Below are 15,572 nucleotides of genomic sequence, written 5' to 3'. Positions count from 1 at the left end.
GAAAGAAAATTTAGCATACTCCTTTCTGGTTTCACTGGGGTTAATTTTCGTATTTTGTATCTTTTGTAATTATGTACCTTTTAGACTTTCTTTTTGTGGTTTTTATGACATCTTGGTGTACAAGAACAATATTATATAACTTTTCATTGGGTTTAATAGCATTTAATTCTAGATTTAAATAATCTTTTTCACCAAAATTTTAAGGAAAATAATCTGTTAATCTCATATATGTACCTTTCATGGGGTTTCAGTCAACATAAACTACTCAGATGATTTCTAACTTCTGCAGATATTTTCAATCTAATAAAATTTATCTCTTTCACCCTATTATATGTAGACACTATGGTTGGATCAATGGATAAAATACGTTTATAATATAGTGTACCTCTATTCTAGAATGTTGACTGGATTCACCCCATAACCTGTATTTTTCCTGATTTTCAAATAAGGATTATTATTTTTTTTTGTTCCTTCCCTCATTTCAGAAAAAATGAAAATCAATAAAATATCTCTTTCTGTCATTAACCGGAGAAACATTTTTGGAGAGAACCTGCTGTATAAGGCTGCTCTGCACAATGATAGTCATCTTGTTCATTATTGTATTGAAAAAGGAGGAAATGTTAATCAACCAAGTTATGCTGGTAAGTTGGGGTTACTACCCACAGTTATCTTGAAAGTGATTTGTAGTTTTAGAAGAGTCATTCCAATGAAAGTATGGCAGACTGGACCTAAGGCAAGTCTCAAACAGAAAGCTTCCATGCCATTTTCCTACAAGGTAGCTCTTCACCATCATCTCCTAGGGAAATGTAAGGGGCGAAGGGAGCAAAAGAAGAGCATTATATTTCACCTTCAGTGATTATGCCTGACTGTGGGCTGTGTGCAGTGGCATTACACAGAAGGATGGGGTCCCTGTGACTGGCTTGCTCCCTTTGCCCTGGGCACCTCAACTTTGAGTGGTAGAGAAATGAGGTCAAAAGCTGAAAGAAGCTAATGATACATTGAACTTGGGGGAAACTGATTATAGAATGATAGATGTACAGAAGTAGCAATGGCCAGGGAAATGAAGAGAAGAGAGTATGAGGTACAGTTTCTTTGTGGGGAGAACCTGACATGTTCTTCTGGAGATGAATGATTCTTTGAAAGGATTTAAGTAAGTATGCTACACTAAGCTGGCCTGGATAGGACTTTTTGTGTCCATACTTTTACTATTTGTCTAGACTTCCTCAGTTTATGAAACAGTGCAAAAAGTCTTATGCTGTACCAAGATCAATACTACAGTCCGTGGACAGGCAGGTGATTACTGGTGCATCCTCAATACTTAACTTTAGCAAGGTCTGGGTTTTTCCTATAATCAGGTTTTAACAGGTTGTAATTCCCAACCTTATACCCAGATCAACCACCACCTTCCTATTACCCTCAATCTTTGTTCCTTATTTGCTAGATAAAGCACTTGTTCCCTTGATTTTGAGAAATACCTGGTTCTTTCTGTTAGTGTCTATCTACTTACATTCAGGAGTAGCTCTACTTGCAGCTAACTGGACTTTGTGGATTTCCCAAGCCTCTTTTGACCTGTGTCTTTTCATTAGCCCCCCACCCTTTTTCTGTGCCATTTTTAATATGCTTGGTGGCTGTTTCCTGCTTGTGCTCAGCTAGTTAATATACACCTTTTTCTTACAGGTACTTCAGTGACGTTCATGTTTTATTTATCTATCTTTAGAGAGGAAGGGAAGACAAGAGGGAGAGAAACATCAGTGTATGGTTGCCTCTTGTGTGTCTCCCTCTGGGAACTGACCTACAACCCTGACTGGGAATCGAATGGGAATCGGACCTCCATCCTCTGGTTCACAGGCCTGCGCTCAATCCACTTAGCTACACCAGCCAGGGCAACCTTCATGAATTGTTTACCCTTCCCATGTTTCCAGGCTTTTTGAATTCTTATTACTTTTTTAAGTTTACAAATGATTCTTTAAAATTTTTTCTATTATTTTTTTCATTTTCATTTATGCCCCCTGTGAACTCTCTTGTACTTTCCTTCTCTCTTTGCATCTTAGCTCTGATCATTATACTTCTGGCTACTACCTCCCACAGATTGCAGAGGGTGGCGTTTCCAAAGGGCTGTCTACAAACCATTTCTATCAGTCACCTGCAGTGTTTTGTTTAAAATGCAGCCTTTACTTCTGCCCCCAACACACACACACACACACACTCACTCACTCACTCACTCTCTCTCTCAGTAAAAATCTGTAAGTTAAAACCTGGAAATCTTCATTTTTAACAAGTTCCCCAGGTGATTTTTATTCTCATTACAGCTCAAGAACTACTGGCAAGAGGTGTATGACCTCCACATAACATATCAGTTCAATGTTGTAAACTTCCCCAGTGTGCCTCCTATGTGCCAGCTGCTGCAAAAACAAATAGAAATAATATCTATTAGAAAGCCTTACATATATTTTGTGATAGAATATAAAAAAGGCTTAAGTGCCTTTTGAGAAATTATAAAATGTACAATAACAAACCAATGGTTTTTTCATAGATACCATTTACATTTTATGTCCTCATATCATTTTAATATTTTTGGTATTAAAAATTAATTGGAATAATTTTTTATCTGTCAAAAGCAATAGGTATTCCTTGGTGACAATCAGGAAGTAGGCTGAAGAAACTCTAATGCTTAACATAGATCTCATACCTTCTTTGCTAAAACCCTCTCAGATAAATGCCTTGACCATTATTTTTCATAGAATTCTGATTCCTATGCCTATGACACATTAGAACTGAGAAGAAAGTTTGGCATGGACCAGAATATTGATAGTAGTAAGAAGTTTAAGCCAACAACAAGGGAAGTGACAGATAAAAACAAAAAATGAGAGGCAAAATTGTTGACAATACAGTAGGGAAGAAGTATACTTCATACCTCTGTAGGTGTTATCAGTTGCTGCAAGAGAACATAAAAGTAACATTATGATCTTGAATCTTTATTAAGCATGTATTAAATTATGTTCTCTTTATAGGAAATTCATAACCCTATGAAGCTTTAAAGAGATTTCCTCCAAAATAGTTAAATATTTGAAAAGAAAAAAATATTACTTAAGGATCTTCCAACCTGCAGATTCAGGAGTTAATAAAAGATCTGTTGTAAATTATACTCTACCTTTATTTTGGAGGCATGGAACAACTCTAGGGAAAGGGAAATTCTTGGTTACATTTTATTTATTTCCATAATATGTAGCTCTTTCTATGGTCTACAGTTACCCTTTCCGCAGAATAAAGGTCCTTCTGGGTATACTGATGCTGAGAATTTCTTTCAACCCTGAAACTGCTCATCACTGAATCATTCTTGCTTATTTCTTACTTAAAGAAGTATTCTCTCTCTCTTTTGTTAAATCCTTACCCAAGGATATGTTTATTGATTTTGTCTTTGAGAAAGAGAGGAACATCAATGTGAGAAACATTGACTGGCTGACATCTCACGTGGTCCGACTGGGCATTGAACCCACAACTTGGGTATGTGCCCTGACCAGGGATAATCAAACCTGAATACTTTGGTTGTGCCCGATAATGCTCCAACCAACTGAGCCACCTGACCAGGGCAGCAGTAGCATTCATTTTTAACTCTCCCATCCCCACAGGATCCATCATTTACTCTGAATTATTCACATGGACCTTGTCTTCCTGGGGAATTTTTTGTAGTAAATTTAAAATATGAGATTGGGTTTTCCTTGAAAACCAAACAATTGTTTTACATTTATCTTATCTTTTAGTCAATCTGGGCTCAGGGAAAACACACTAATCTTTTGTTATGGTTATTGTCTCATTCCTATAGCAACCATTTTGTCCCCTTTAGGAAATAAATTTTTATTGTAGTTTAAGGAAACCTATTTATTTAATTTTATTTTAATTGTTGTTCAAGTGCAGTTTTCTTCCTTTTACTCCCATCCCAGCCCATCCCCCCAGCCCTTCCCACCTCCCTTCCGTTTTCATCCCCCCTTGTTTTTGTCTATGTATCCTTTTAAAAATATATTTTATTGATTATGCCATTACAGATGTCCCATTTCCCCCCCTTATTCCCCTCCACCCTCCAACCCCCTCCCACCCACATTCCCCCGCTTTAGTTCATGTCCGTGTGTCATCAGTTCTTTAGCTTCTACATTTCCCACACTATTCTTGCCTTCACCATGTCTATTTTCTCCCCACCATCTATGCTACTTGTTCTCTGCACCTTCTCCCCCCTCCTTCTCCTCCCACTGCCCTGTTGCTAACCCTACATCTGATCTCCATTTCTGTGGCTCCACTCCTGTTTTAGGTGTCTGCTTAGTTTGCTTTTGTTTTAGGTGTGGTTGTTAATAACTATGAGTTTGCTGTCCTTTCACTGTTCATCTTTATCTCCTTTTTCTTAGGTAAGTCCTTTTAACATTTCATATAATAAGGGCTTGGTGATGATGAACTCCTTGAACCTGACCTTATCTGAGAAGCACTTTATCTGGCCTTCCATTCTATATGAAAGCTTTGCTGGATAGAGCAATCTTGGATGTAGGTCCTTGCCTTTCATGACTTAGAATACTTCTTTCCAGCCCCTTCTTGCCTGTAAGGTCTCTTTTGAGAAATCAGCTGATAGTCTGATGGGAACTCCTTTGTAGGTGACTGTCCCCTTATCTCTTGCTGCTTCTAGAATTCACTCCTTTATTTTAATCTTGGCTAATGTAATGATGATGTGCCTTGGTGTATTCCTCCTTGGATCCACCTTCTTTGGGACTCTCTGAGCTTCCTGGACTTCTTGGAAGTATATTTCCTTTGCCAGATTGGGGAAGTTCTCCTTTATTATTTGTTCAGATAAGTTTTCCACTTGTTGCTCTTCCTCTTCCTTTTCTGGTACCCCTGTAATTTGGATGTTGGGACATTTAAAGTTGTCCTGGAGGTTCCTAAGCCTCTCATCATTTTTTGTATTCTTGTTTCTTCATTCTTTTCTTTTTAAAAAAAATATTTTGTTTATGTATTTTTAGAGAAAGGGGAAAGGAGAGAAAAAGAAAGGGAGAGAAACATCAATGTGTGGTTGCCTCTCATGTGTCCTCTACTGGGGACCTGGCCTGCAACCCAGGCATATTCCCTGACTGAGAATCAAACCAGCGACCCTTTGCTTCACAGACCTGTGCTCAATCCACTGAGCTACATCAGCCAGGGCTCTTCATTCTTTTCTATTTGGTTGTTTCTTTCTTCCTTCTGGTCCACTCCATTGATTTGAGTCCCAGTTTCTTTCCCATCACTATTGGTCCCCTGTGCATTTTCCTTCATTTCAGTTAGTGTAGCCTTCAGTTTTTCATCTAATTTGCGACCCTAATCAACCAATTATGTGAGCATCCTAATCACCAGTGTTTTGAACTGTGCATCTGATAGGTTAGCTATCTCTTGGTCATTTAGATGTATTGGCTCTGGAGCTTTGATGTGTTCTTTCATTTGAGCCTTTTTTTTTTTTTTTAAGGTCTGGTTGTACCTGTTACGTATGAGGGGCAGAGCCTTATGTGTTCACCAGGGCGTGTTCACTATGGCTGGGTTGTGACGCTGTATGTGGGGGTGGGGTCAGAGAGGGAGCAGTGGTGCTTGTTCTGCTGTGTCTTGGGTCTCAGTCCCCTCTGCCGCTTCCCAAAAGCAAATTGGGCCCTTCTGGTGCTGGTTCCCCGGTGGGTGGGCTTGTGTACATTCTAGGACCCCATGGGTCTCTCCAACAAACTCTGCTGTGATCCTGGGAGCCTCTCCTGGTACCTCAACCCCCACAAGTTTTTTCAACTGGTGCTTTTAGGCTTTATTTCCTGTCACTGGGGCCCTGGGTTGCGTGGTCTGTCTCACTACTCTTTTTTTTTGCCTGGTTTGTCTATGCAAGAATGTATGTCCATGGTCAGCCAGCTGCCTTTCGAGTCCCACTGGGTTTGCTCATTTCCTCCCCTCACCTGGGTCTGCTAACCATCACCTTCTCCTGCTGGGACCCTTCTCCTCTGGCCGACTCCACCCCTCTTACTGGTCTGGATTAATGGTTCGTTGTTGTCGGACTTCGGTACAGTTCAATTTTATGTCTGTTTTGGTTGTGTTTTTGTTTCTAAATCTTTCTTGTCCTTAAATTTGGTTGTGTGAGGAGCTACAGTGTTTCCACCTATGCCTCCATCTTGGCCGGAAGTTCTCCTGGTCACGACTTTGGCTGACACACAGCCTGGTGCTCAGTAATGAGACTGTTTTCCTGGAATGAACAGAGCAGACTCAGGAGATAAGGCAGGCAGCATGGGCAGAGGCCAGCCTGCACAGGACATACTGTGTCATTTGAATGACTTGGAATTCATCTCGAATAGAGCACCTCTATGGTGCTGGCTACACAGCTGGCAGCCCTGAGCAGCAGCTGGTTGCTTCCTACCTGGAAGCTGCTGGGACCAGATGCACCGACCAGCCTTACTGACTCGGTTCTCATGTGTCCTTTATATTTGTTCCCATAAGCCCTTCCCCATTTTCCCTGAAATTCCTTCCCCTGTCCCCTCTGGTCACTGTCAGCCTGTTGTATATGTCAATGCCTTTGGTTACATTTTGGGTTTTTTTTAAGATCTTATTTATTTATCTTTAGAGAGGAAGGGAAGGAGAGAAATATCAATGTATGGTTGCCTCTCATGAATCCTCTGCTGGGAACTGGCCTGCAATCCAGGCATGTGCCCTGATTGGGAATTGAACCGCGATTGTGTGGTTCGCAGGCCCGTGCTCAATCCACTGAGCTCCACCAGCCAGGGTGGTTATTTGTTTGTTTTGTTGATTAGATTCCTGTTAAAGGTGAGATCATATGGTATTTGAAAAAAGGAGGTTTCTGAAAGAAAGATCATCATCTGCATTCCAAAGTTAATAACTTTTGGATTTCTGATACTTCATTTTCATCCAGCCATACTCGACCTATGGCAGATAATCAAGTTAAGCAGTAGACACATCAATAAGCAAATTTCCAGTGGTCTGCAGGTCTCAGTACTCAAATACCCATGAGTTCATATTTTTTTTTTATCAGAAACAGTACTTTGATGGAGATGGTTTTATATTATTTTTTAAAAAACAGGTAGTTCTTAAATGGATATATTCCAAAAGTTCATATGTAAGCTGTTTATTTAAATATTTTTATGAAATTATGAAAATTTTCAAACATATAGGAAAGCTGAAAGAATTGTACAGTAAACATCCATATACTTAATACCTAGATTCTACATATTTGTTTTTATCACATACTACACTGTAAAGGAAAAACACTCATGTGTTTTTTTTCTACTCACATTCATAGTACTTCTGACACCAGATGTATGGGTTTTCAACCCGTTAAGCAGTTCTCTGATGCCAACTGAGTATCTGCAGTTCAGTTCAATTCTGACACTAACCCACATTAGCACAGACCCTGCAGATTAAGGACTCAGTTCCACAAAACTGCCTCCCATTTAAATGCCAGGTGGTAAGACCCCAGGTTACCCACAAGTTCTGTTCAACTTCTGTGCCCCTGGAGTATGGGGTATGCTACCCTCCCAGCAAATAAATATGTCCACCAGCCTGGAAAAGCTCTCCAAATCCCATACTCTGGGGAATTTTTATGGAGGTTTCATCATGTAGGCAAGATCAGTTATGAAATTCATTTCCAGCTGCTCTCTTCTCTCCAAAGAATTAGGGTGGGAGAAGGAGCTGAAAGTTCCAAGTTTCTAATCATGATTTGGTCTTCTAGTGACCAGCTCCCATCTGCCAAAAGTTGCCTTATTGGAACAAAAGACACTTCCGTCACCCAGGAAATTCCAAGGGGTTTAGGAGCTTTGTTTCAGGTGCTCCTGCTACTCAGGAAATTACAGAGATCTTGGGGGTTCTGTATCAAGAACTGGGGTCAGAGGCTAAATACTAGAACAAAATATTCTCCTAGTATCTCTGTTTATAGGGGTTTTAGGAGCTCCATGTCAGAAACCACAAGGTAAAGACCATTATGTATTTCTTATTAAATACCTATCCATTTGTAAATCTCTGTTCACCCAGCAGTTCATCTGTATGTTGACATATGTCAAAGAAAGTTACATAGATAAGTATATTTCACCACTAAATACCTCAGTATAAATGCCATTACTAGAGTTCAATAGTTTTTTTCTTTGAGGTAAAAGTTTCATACAGTAAAATGCCAGTTCTTAAATGTGCCATTTGATGAGTTTTGACATACACATTCACCTGTGTAACCCAAACCTTGATTAGGAGATAGAATATTACCAAAATTCTACAAAAGTCTGTCATAACTTTTCCCAATTATTCCCCACACACACTCTCTGGAAGCCACTACTGTTCTGATATTATTCACCCGACATTAGTTTTGCCTCTTTAATATTTAGTAATAAGCATGATGTTAGCTGTAGGCTTTTGTAACTGCTCCTTGTATTGAGGAATCCATTTCCAATTTGCTGAGGGTTTTTATGAGGAATAGATGCTTAGTCATGTTATATTATTTTTTTTATATTGCTGGATTCAATTTGCTGATAACACTATGTTAAAGATATTTTGTATCAATGTTGATAAGTAATATTGGTCTATAGTATTCTTGTAATGTATTTTGTTTTGGTATCAAGGTTTTCCAGAACTCATAAAATGTGTTAAGTAGTATTCTCCCTTCTAGTTTGTGTAAGTTTGAGGTATTTTTCTTCCTTAAATGTTGGACAGAATTTAAGAGTAAAACTATCTGAGCTTGTAGTTTCCTTTGTGGGAAGATTCTGATAATAAATTAAAATTCTTTAATAGATGTGGGCTATTCAGTTTTCAGTTTCAGTTTAGGTAAGTTGTATTTTTAAAGGAATTTGTGTTCATCTAAGTTATAGAATTTATTTATGAAGTTATTTATAATAGTCTCCTGTAGTCCTTTTAGTATCTGAAAACCTTTAGGAATAATTTATCTTTTATTTCTTATATTGCCATTTAGCTTTTATTATCTTCTTCCCTCCCCCTCTTTCTTCTCTCCCTTCCTCCCTTTTTCTCTTTTTCTTCAATCCTTCCTAAGCTAGAGAATTATCAGTTTTTTCTCTTATTTGTTTTGTATTTCATTTCTACTCCTTTTCTGACTTCTACTTATTTTTGGTTTTCTTTGTTCTTTTTCTAGTTTCTTAAGGTTGAAAATGAGGTCACAAATTTTCATATCTTTTTTCCTACTGTAAGCATTTAAAGCTTTAAATTTTCCAAATACTGTTTTTGCTGCATCCCACAGATTTTGATATGTTGAATTTTCATTATCATTCAGTTTGAAATATTTTTCATTTCTTCTATGATTACTCTTTGACCCCAGGATTATATTGGAAGTTGTTTAATTTTTAAATGTTTGAGGATTGTCCAGATACCTTTCTGTTGTTGATTTCTAATTTAATCCCATTACGGTAGAAGGATACACTTTCTATGAATTTGATCCTTTGACACTTACTGAGAATTGGTTTATTGTCTAGTATATGGATTTTCTTGGGGAATAACCCTGTGCACTTGAATGTTTGTTCTTCAGTTGTATGTGATGTTCTGTAAATGTCAGTAAGATGAAGGTGGCTGGTAGTGTCAAAAACATCCTGTCTTTACTGATGTCTTGTCTAGTTGACCTGCCTGAAGGGGCATGAAAATGTTCATAGTTGTGATTGTGGACTTATCTATTTATCCCTTTAATTCAGTCAAATTTTGCTTGTAATATTTTGAATCTCTGTTATTAGGTACATACATAGTTATAATTGTCATATCTTCTGATAAAATGACCATTTAATCTTTATGAAATATCTTTACATCTGGTAATGTATACATTTTGTCTTGAAGTTAACTTTATATGTTAATATATACATTATAGTCTTATGTTTCTTGTCTATTTGCTATGTCTTTTTTTAATCTTTTATTTGAACCTATGTCTTTATATTTTAAATATATTTCTTGTGTACTTCCGGCAAGATGGAGGCATAGGTGGAAGCCCTGCGCTTTCTCACACAACCAAGTTTAAAAACAACAAACTTTTAGCAACAAAAATGCAGCCAAACCACAGAAAATTGAACTATACGAAAGTCTGACAATAACGATCCCTTCAGCCAAACCGGTAAGAGGGGCAGAACCAGCAGCAGAGCAGAGTCGGGCAGGAAAGATCCACCAGACCGACCTGGGCAAGCAACCCAGGCGCGCAGGCAGCCTTGGGCAGATCCCAGGTGTGGAGTAGCAGTGGGCGGACCCACTGAGGGCACAAGGCGGTGGATTCACTGAGGGCTGATCATGGTCAAACATTCAAGCGCAGATAAACCGGTGAAGGAGCAAGCAGTGAGACAGACCGTGCAGGCCCCAGTGGTGGAAAGTGGCAGAGGGAACTGCCATTGTCCCTCTCTGACCCCACCCCCACATACAGGGTCACAAACCAGCGACCTGGGTGGCCCCATCCTGGTGAACACCTCCTCATATGTAAGAGGCACGAACAGATTAAAATATGGCTCAAGAACAATGCAAAAGCCCCAGAGCCAATAAATCTAAGTGATGAAGAAATAGCCAAACTTTCAGATGCACAGTTCAAAACACTGGTGATCAGGATGCTCACAGAACTGGTTGATTTTAGTCACAAATTAGAGGAATATATGAAGGCTAAACTAATTGAAATGAAGGGAAATGCACAGGAAATCAATAGTAATGGAAAGGAAATTGTGACTCAAATGAAAGGAGTGGACCAGAAAGAGGAAAAAAATGACCAAACAGAAAAGGATGAAGAAACAAGAATTCAAAAAAATGAGGAGAGGCTTAGGAACCTCCAGGACATTTTTAAATGTTCCAACATCTGAATTATAGGGGTACCAGAAGGGGAAGAGGAACAGCCACGAGTGGAAAACTTATTTGAACAAACAATAAAGGAGAACTTCCCCAATCTGACAAAGGAAATAGACTTCCAGGAAATCCAGGAAGCTCAGAGAGTCCCAAAGAAGTTGGACCCAAGAAGAAACACACCAAGGCACATCATCATTACATTAACCAAGATTAAAATGAAGGAGAGAATTCTAGAAGCAGCAAGAGATAAGGGGTCAGTCACCTACAAAGGAGTTCCCATCAGACTGTCAGCAGATTTCTCAAAAGAGACCTTACAGGCAAGAAGGGGCTAGAAAGAAGTATTCCAAGTCATGAAAGGCAAAGACCTACATCCAAGATTGCTCTATCCAGCAAAGCTTTCATATAGAATGGAAGGACAGATAAAGTGCTTCTCAGATAAGGTCAAATTCAAGGAGTTCATCATCGCCAAGCCCTTATTATATGAAATGTAAAGGGACTTACCTAAGAAAACGAAGATAAAAAAGATGAACAGTGAAAGGACAGCAAACTCACAGTTATTAAGAACCACACCTAAAACAAAAGCAAACTAAGAGGACAGCTAAATCAGGAGTGAACCATAGAAATGAAGATCACGTGGAGGGTTAGCAACAGGGGAGTGGGAGAAGGAGAAGGGGGGAGAAGGTACAGAAAATAAGTAGCATCGACAGTAGGTAGAAAATAGATGGCGGGAGGGCAAGAATAGTAGGAGAAATATAGAATCTAAAGAACTTGAGACACGTGGTCATAAACTAAAGGGGGGGAATGGTGGGGGAAGGGTGTACAGGGTGGAGGGGAATGAAGGGGGGAAATAGAACTGTAATTGCATAATCAATAAAATATATTTTAAAAGTATATATTTCTTGTGTCTTGCTATTTTATCTATTCTGACAATCTCTGCCTTTCATAATTTTATTTTTATTTTTTATTTTTATTTTTTATTTTTTATTTTTTATTTTTTCCTCACCCAACAACATGGTTATTGATTTTTAAGAGAGGGGAAGGGAAGGGGAGAGAGAGGGAGAGAAACATCGATATAAGGGATAAACATCGATTGGTTGCCTCTCATATGCACCCTGACCAGGGACTAAACCTACAACCCAGGCATGTGCCCTGACTGGGAATCAAGCCCATGACTTCTTGGTTTACGGGTTCACACCCATCCAACTGAGCCACACCAGCCAGGACAATCTCTGCCTTTTAAGCAGGGGACTAATCAAGTTTTACATAATATAAATAGTCAAATTTAGGATTACTATTTTTACTAATTGTTCCTTGTAAGCATCATCTGTTTTTTTGTCGTTGTTTCCTTGTCTGTGTTATTTTGTAGTGGATAGTGTAGGGATTACAATATACATCTTTAATGTTTTACAGTCTTTTTAAAGTTAATATTGTAACTCTTCATATAAAATGTATGAACATTGAACGTATTTCCCTTATCCTTTGTGCAATAGTTGTCACATATATTTATATACATTATAAACCCCAAAATATAATGTTGTAAATTATGGGCCAATATTACTTCTCAATTGCTTTAAGTAGCCATGTGCATTTTAAGGAAATTTATAGGAAGAACCTCTATTAACTACATATTTACCATTTTTGGTGCTCTTTATTTTTTCTCTAGGCTTTCTATTTAATACTAAAAGAGAAACTCTTCCTATAATATTTTATGGCTACTGTTCTTGACTGGGGTGATTTTGCCTCTAACGGGACATTTGGCAGGTTTCTGGAAACATTTTTAGCTTACAACTGGGAAGGGGGGTTGACTGCTACTGGCATTTGATAGAATGTTCAGAACAATAAAAATTTTCCAGCCCAAAATGTTAGTGCAGGAATTGAGAAATTCTCATTTATGGAGAAGTTTCTGAAAAGAGTGAAATATACTTTTAACATGCCTGCTTTTAGGTTTTCTTACATCAATCATATGATTTATTGAAATTTTAAAAATAGCTATAACTTACACCATTGTCTCTACCTAACAGAATATTTATCTGGATGACTCATTTTCTTGGAGAAGTTTGTGGATAGTTTGTTGAACTATAAATAGCTTTTTGCAAGGAAGGAGAAAGAACTGATTCTATGTAGTCCTGTCAGTGGGTTACTTTAATGGAAGTACCTTCAGTTAGAAATGAAGCTATTTCTCTGCAGAAGAGTAGCCTACAACCAGCATTCTTTATGAGCTGTAATGACCCCCCCTTACAACTTTTTTATTTGAAGATGGCAGGAATGGTTTTAAATATTTTACTTCTTTTCATATTTTTATACAATGGAGTTGGAGGTAGAAATTTGATTTGTCCATCAGATTTATTGAATCCATCAAATAATACAGGTTGTTTTCATTGTGAGTTTATCTTGTTTTATACAATCATAATATTTTTAAAGAAACAGCTTAGAATTTGAGTTTTTATTTATAGGCTAAGCACAAAACATTATTAAGATGCCAGATGTAAACAAATACCATTCCCCTTTTGTGCGATAGGTTGGACAGCACTTCATGAAGCGAGTGTAAGAGGATTTTATGAGACAGCAAGTGAACTAGTAAAAGGTGGAGCAGATGTAAATATCAGAGGAATGTACCAGATCACTCCCCTACATGATGCTGTGATGAATGGACACTATAAGGTACTGTGATACTTTTGTTTGCAGATCAAATGCCATATTCTGTCAAGTATTAAAATCTCTGGGACCACACAATGGGAAAATAGACAGGAATTCAGTTTCAGTTCATTCTGGCTAATCAATTCTCAGAGTTTATACTAAAATTTTACTGTGGATTTTTTTTTTGTGCCTAATATGGCTGATGACATTTTACATGTAACTCTTAATAACTATAGAATATTTTTTGTTTACACATGGTAATCTTTTAAAACTTGCAGTTTTTAAAAACCCTTTTTGTATGGTGTTTTATAGACTTTAAGGGAATATCTCCTTCTGTAAAGTGTTACATGATGTCCAATCCTGATAAGAGACATACAATTTTATGGAGTCTAGTGTCATTTTCATGGTCAGTATCAGATAGCCTTCCAAAGCTTAATGGTTAACCAGTTCATACCAACACAGATGTATCATAGTTAAATATCAAAATACTGTAATTCCATGAGTTGATTTGTAGTAACTTCAATTATAATAACTCTCATTGAGATTAAGAATTCCAGCACAGAGTTTATCTCAGAAGTCATATATGCTGTGAGCTTCCTAGATATTTTTTGGTTCAGGCACTACATTATAGGACTGAGACACTTGCTGAAAATATCTTCTTTATTTCAGTATTGAGTTCCCTCAGGGTTCAAAACTCCTAGGATAGGAAAGATGGCTAGTCACCTGGGCTCAGGAAGATCAATTCTGTATATTTTCAGAACAATTGCCTGACACAGGTAGAATTGTGGAAGGTTGCTGGGACGTATGGGCATAGAAAGATAGGGCATATTCCTTCCTAGTGTGGAACAGTACTTTAGGAGAGTTTAGGTAGTTTTGCTTTTTTGACAATGTATCGCCTGCTAGTAAGTGATTACTGTACATTATGTAGAGGGCTGGAAGGAGGGAATTCTGCTTGGGACCAAATTTAATGGCCAGAAGAATGCAGGTTTAGACAGGTAGTGGTATGTGCTCTCTCTGCCCTTTATTTATCTTTTCAAACCTGGGCTCCCACAGTGAAAACTTAAAGTTAGAGCACTTCTCCCCTCTCCTCTTGGGACCAAATGTAATGGCCAGAAGAATGCATTAGTGGTATGTGCTCTCTCTGCCCTTTATTTATCTTTTCAAACCTGGGCTCCCACAGTGAAAACTTAAAGTTAGAGCACTTCTCCCCTCTCCTCTTGCGGGGACTGACCCTTCCTGGTCAAGAACCTTTTCTCCCTTTGGTCTGTGTGAGCTCTTTGCTGTTTCTTCTTTTCTTTCTCAGTTCTTCCTTTGCTTCACCTGGTAATATGTCTGCAGCTAATTTCCATCTCATAGCTAGAACTGGCTGTCTTCCTCTAGCTTTGAAAGATACGTAACCTTCTCTTGTTGCCTCAGTGAACTAGAGGGACCAAGTAGTGAGACACAGGACTCGCTACTTACCACCCTCCCTTTTTGCCATCTTCTGTGTTCCTGTGACTCATGTGCTCCTGGCACTATGTCATATCCTGACTGATGGCCAGAGAAAAGGGAATGACAAGGAGTAGAAGTCTGGAGAACTGTCATGAGAATTAAAAGCTGAAACCCAGTGGAAGAGGGTGAAGTCATAGTCTGTCTTCTTCCTACCCTCCCCTTTAAGTTACCTAGGGTGAGCCAACAAGTTACTTCACCCAGTCCAAGGGCAATTTATTAAAACTCCAGGTTAGTTCTGGACTGATCTAAGAGCAAAAGCTTTGAGAATCAAAGTGGGACAGGACATGGTTTTGGAGGATATAGTAGGATTGGTGGGAGCTTCAGATGAGGATCTAGGCTTTCCTCAAGGAGTCTCATAGGTCAGGCAAAGATGATCAGAAAAATAGCTTAGGCCCTGGGTGTTGGATTGCTCCTATATCTTAGATGTCACAGAACTAGAGATGTCAGATATGGAATCCCTGGGAGCCTGATTCTGGACTCAGAACCTGTGGAGTGTGAACTTCTTAAACTCCAGAGTTAAAGGAATTTGATTATATCGTCCTACAGGCATTGACTGTATATTGGAAAGATAGTAAAAGATAGGAGATACTAAATGATAATAATCATGTTTTTTAAAGTAAAAAAGCCATTAAAAACACATATTGTATGATTTC

The 15,572-nt window shown here is 38.4% G+C and overlaps 1 protein-coding gene across 1 annotated transcript in view; it reads left to right on the top strand.

Annotated features, from left to right (window-relative positions):
- Window positions 1-15,572, top strand: part of ANKRD31 (ankyrin repeat domain 31) — a 137,438-nt gene that overhangs the window by 52,100 nt on the left and 69,766 nt on the right. The window contains exons 10-11 of the mRNA XM_053664472.1: window positions 486-641; window positions 13,310-13,452. Of these exons, the coding sequence (XP_053520447.1) occupies window positions 486-641; window positions 13,310-13,452 (299 nt within the window). The remainder of the gene's footprint in view (window positions 1-485; window positions 642-13,309; window positions 13,453-15,572) is intronic.

This window comes from Artibeus jamaicensis, unplaced genomic scaffold, assembly GCF_021234435.1.
Source record: "Artibeus jamaicensis isolate MK-2021 breed Jamaican fruit bat unplaced genomic scaffold, CSHL_Jam_final contig_373, whole genome shotgun sequence".
Classification (NCBI taxonomy): domain Eukaryota; kingdom Metazoa; phylum Chordata; class Mammalia; order Chiroptera; family Phyllostomidae; genus Artibeus; species Artibeus jamaicensis.
The sequence above is the reverse complement of the archived record's forward strand: the minus strand, read 5'-3'. Positions and strand labels throughout refer to the sequence as shown.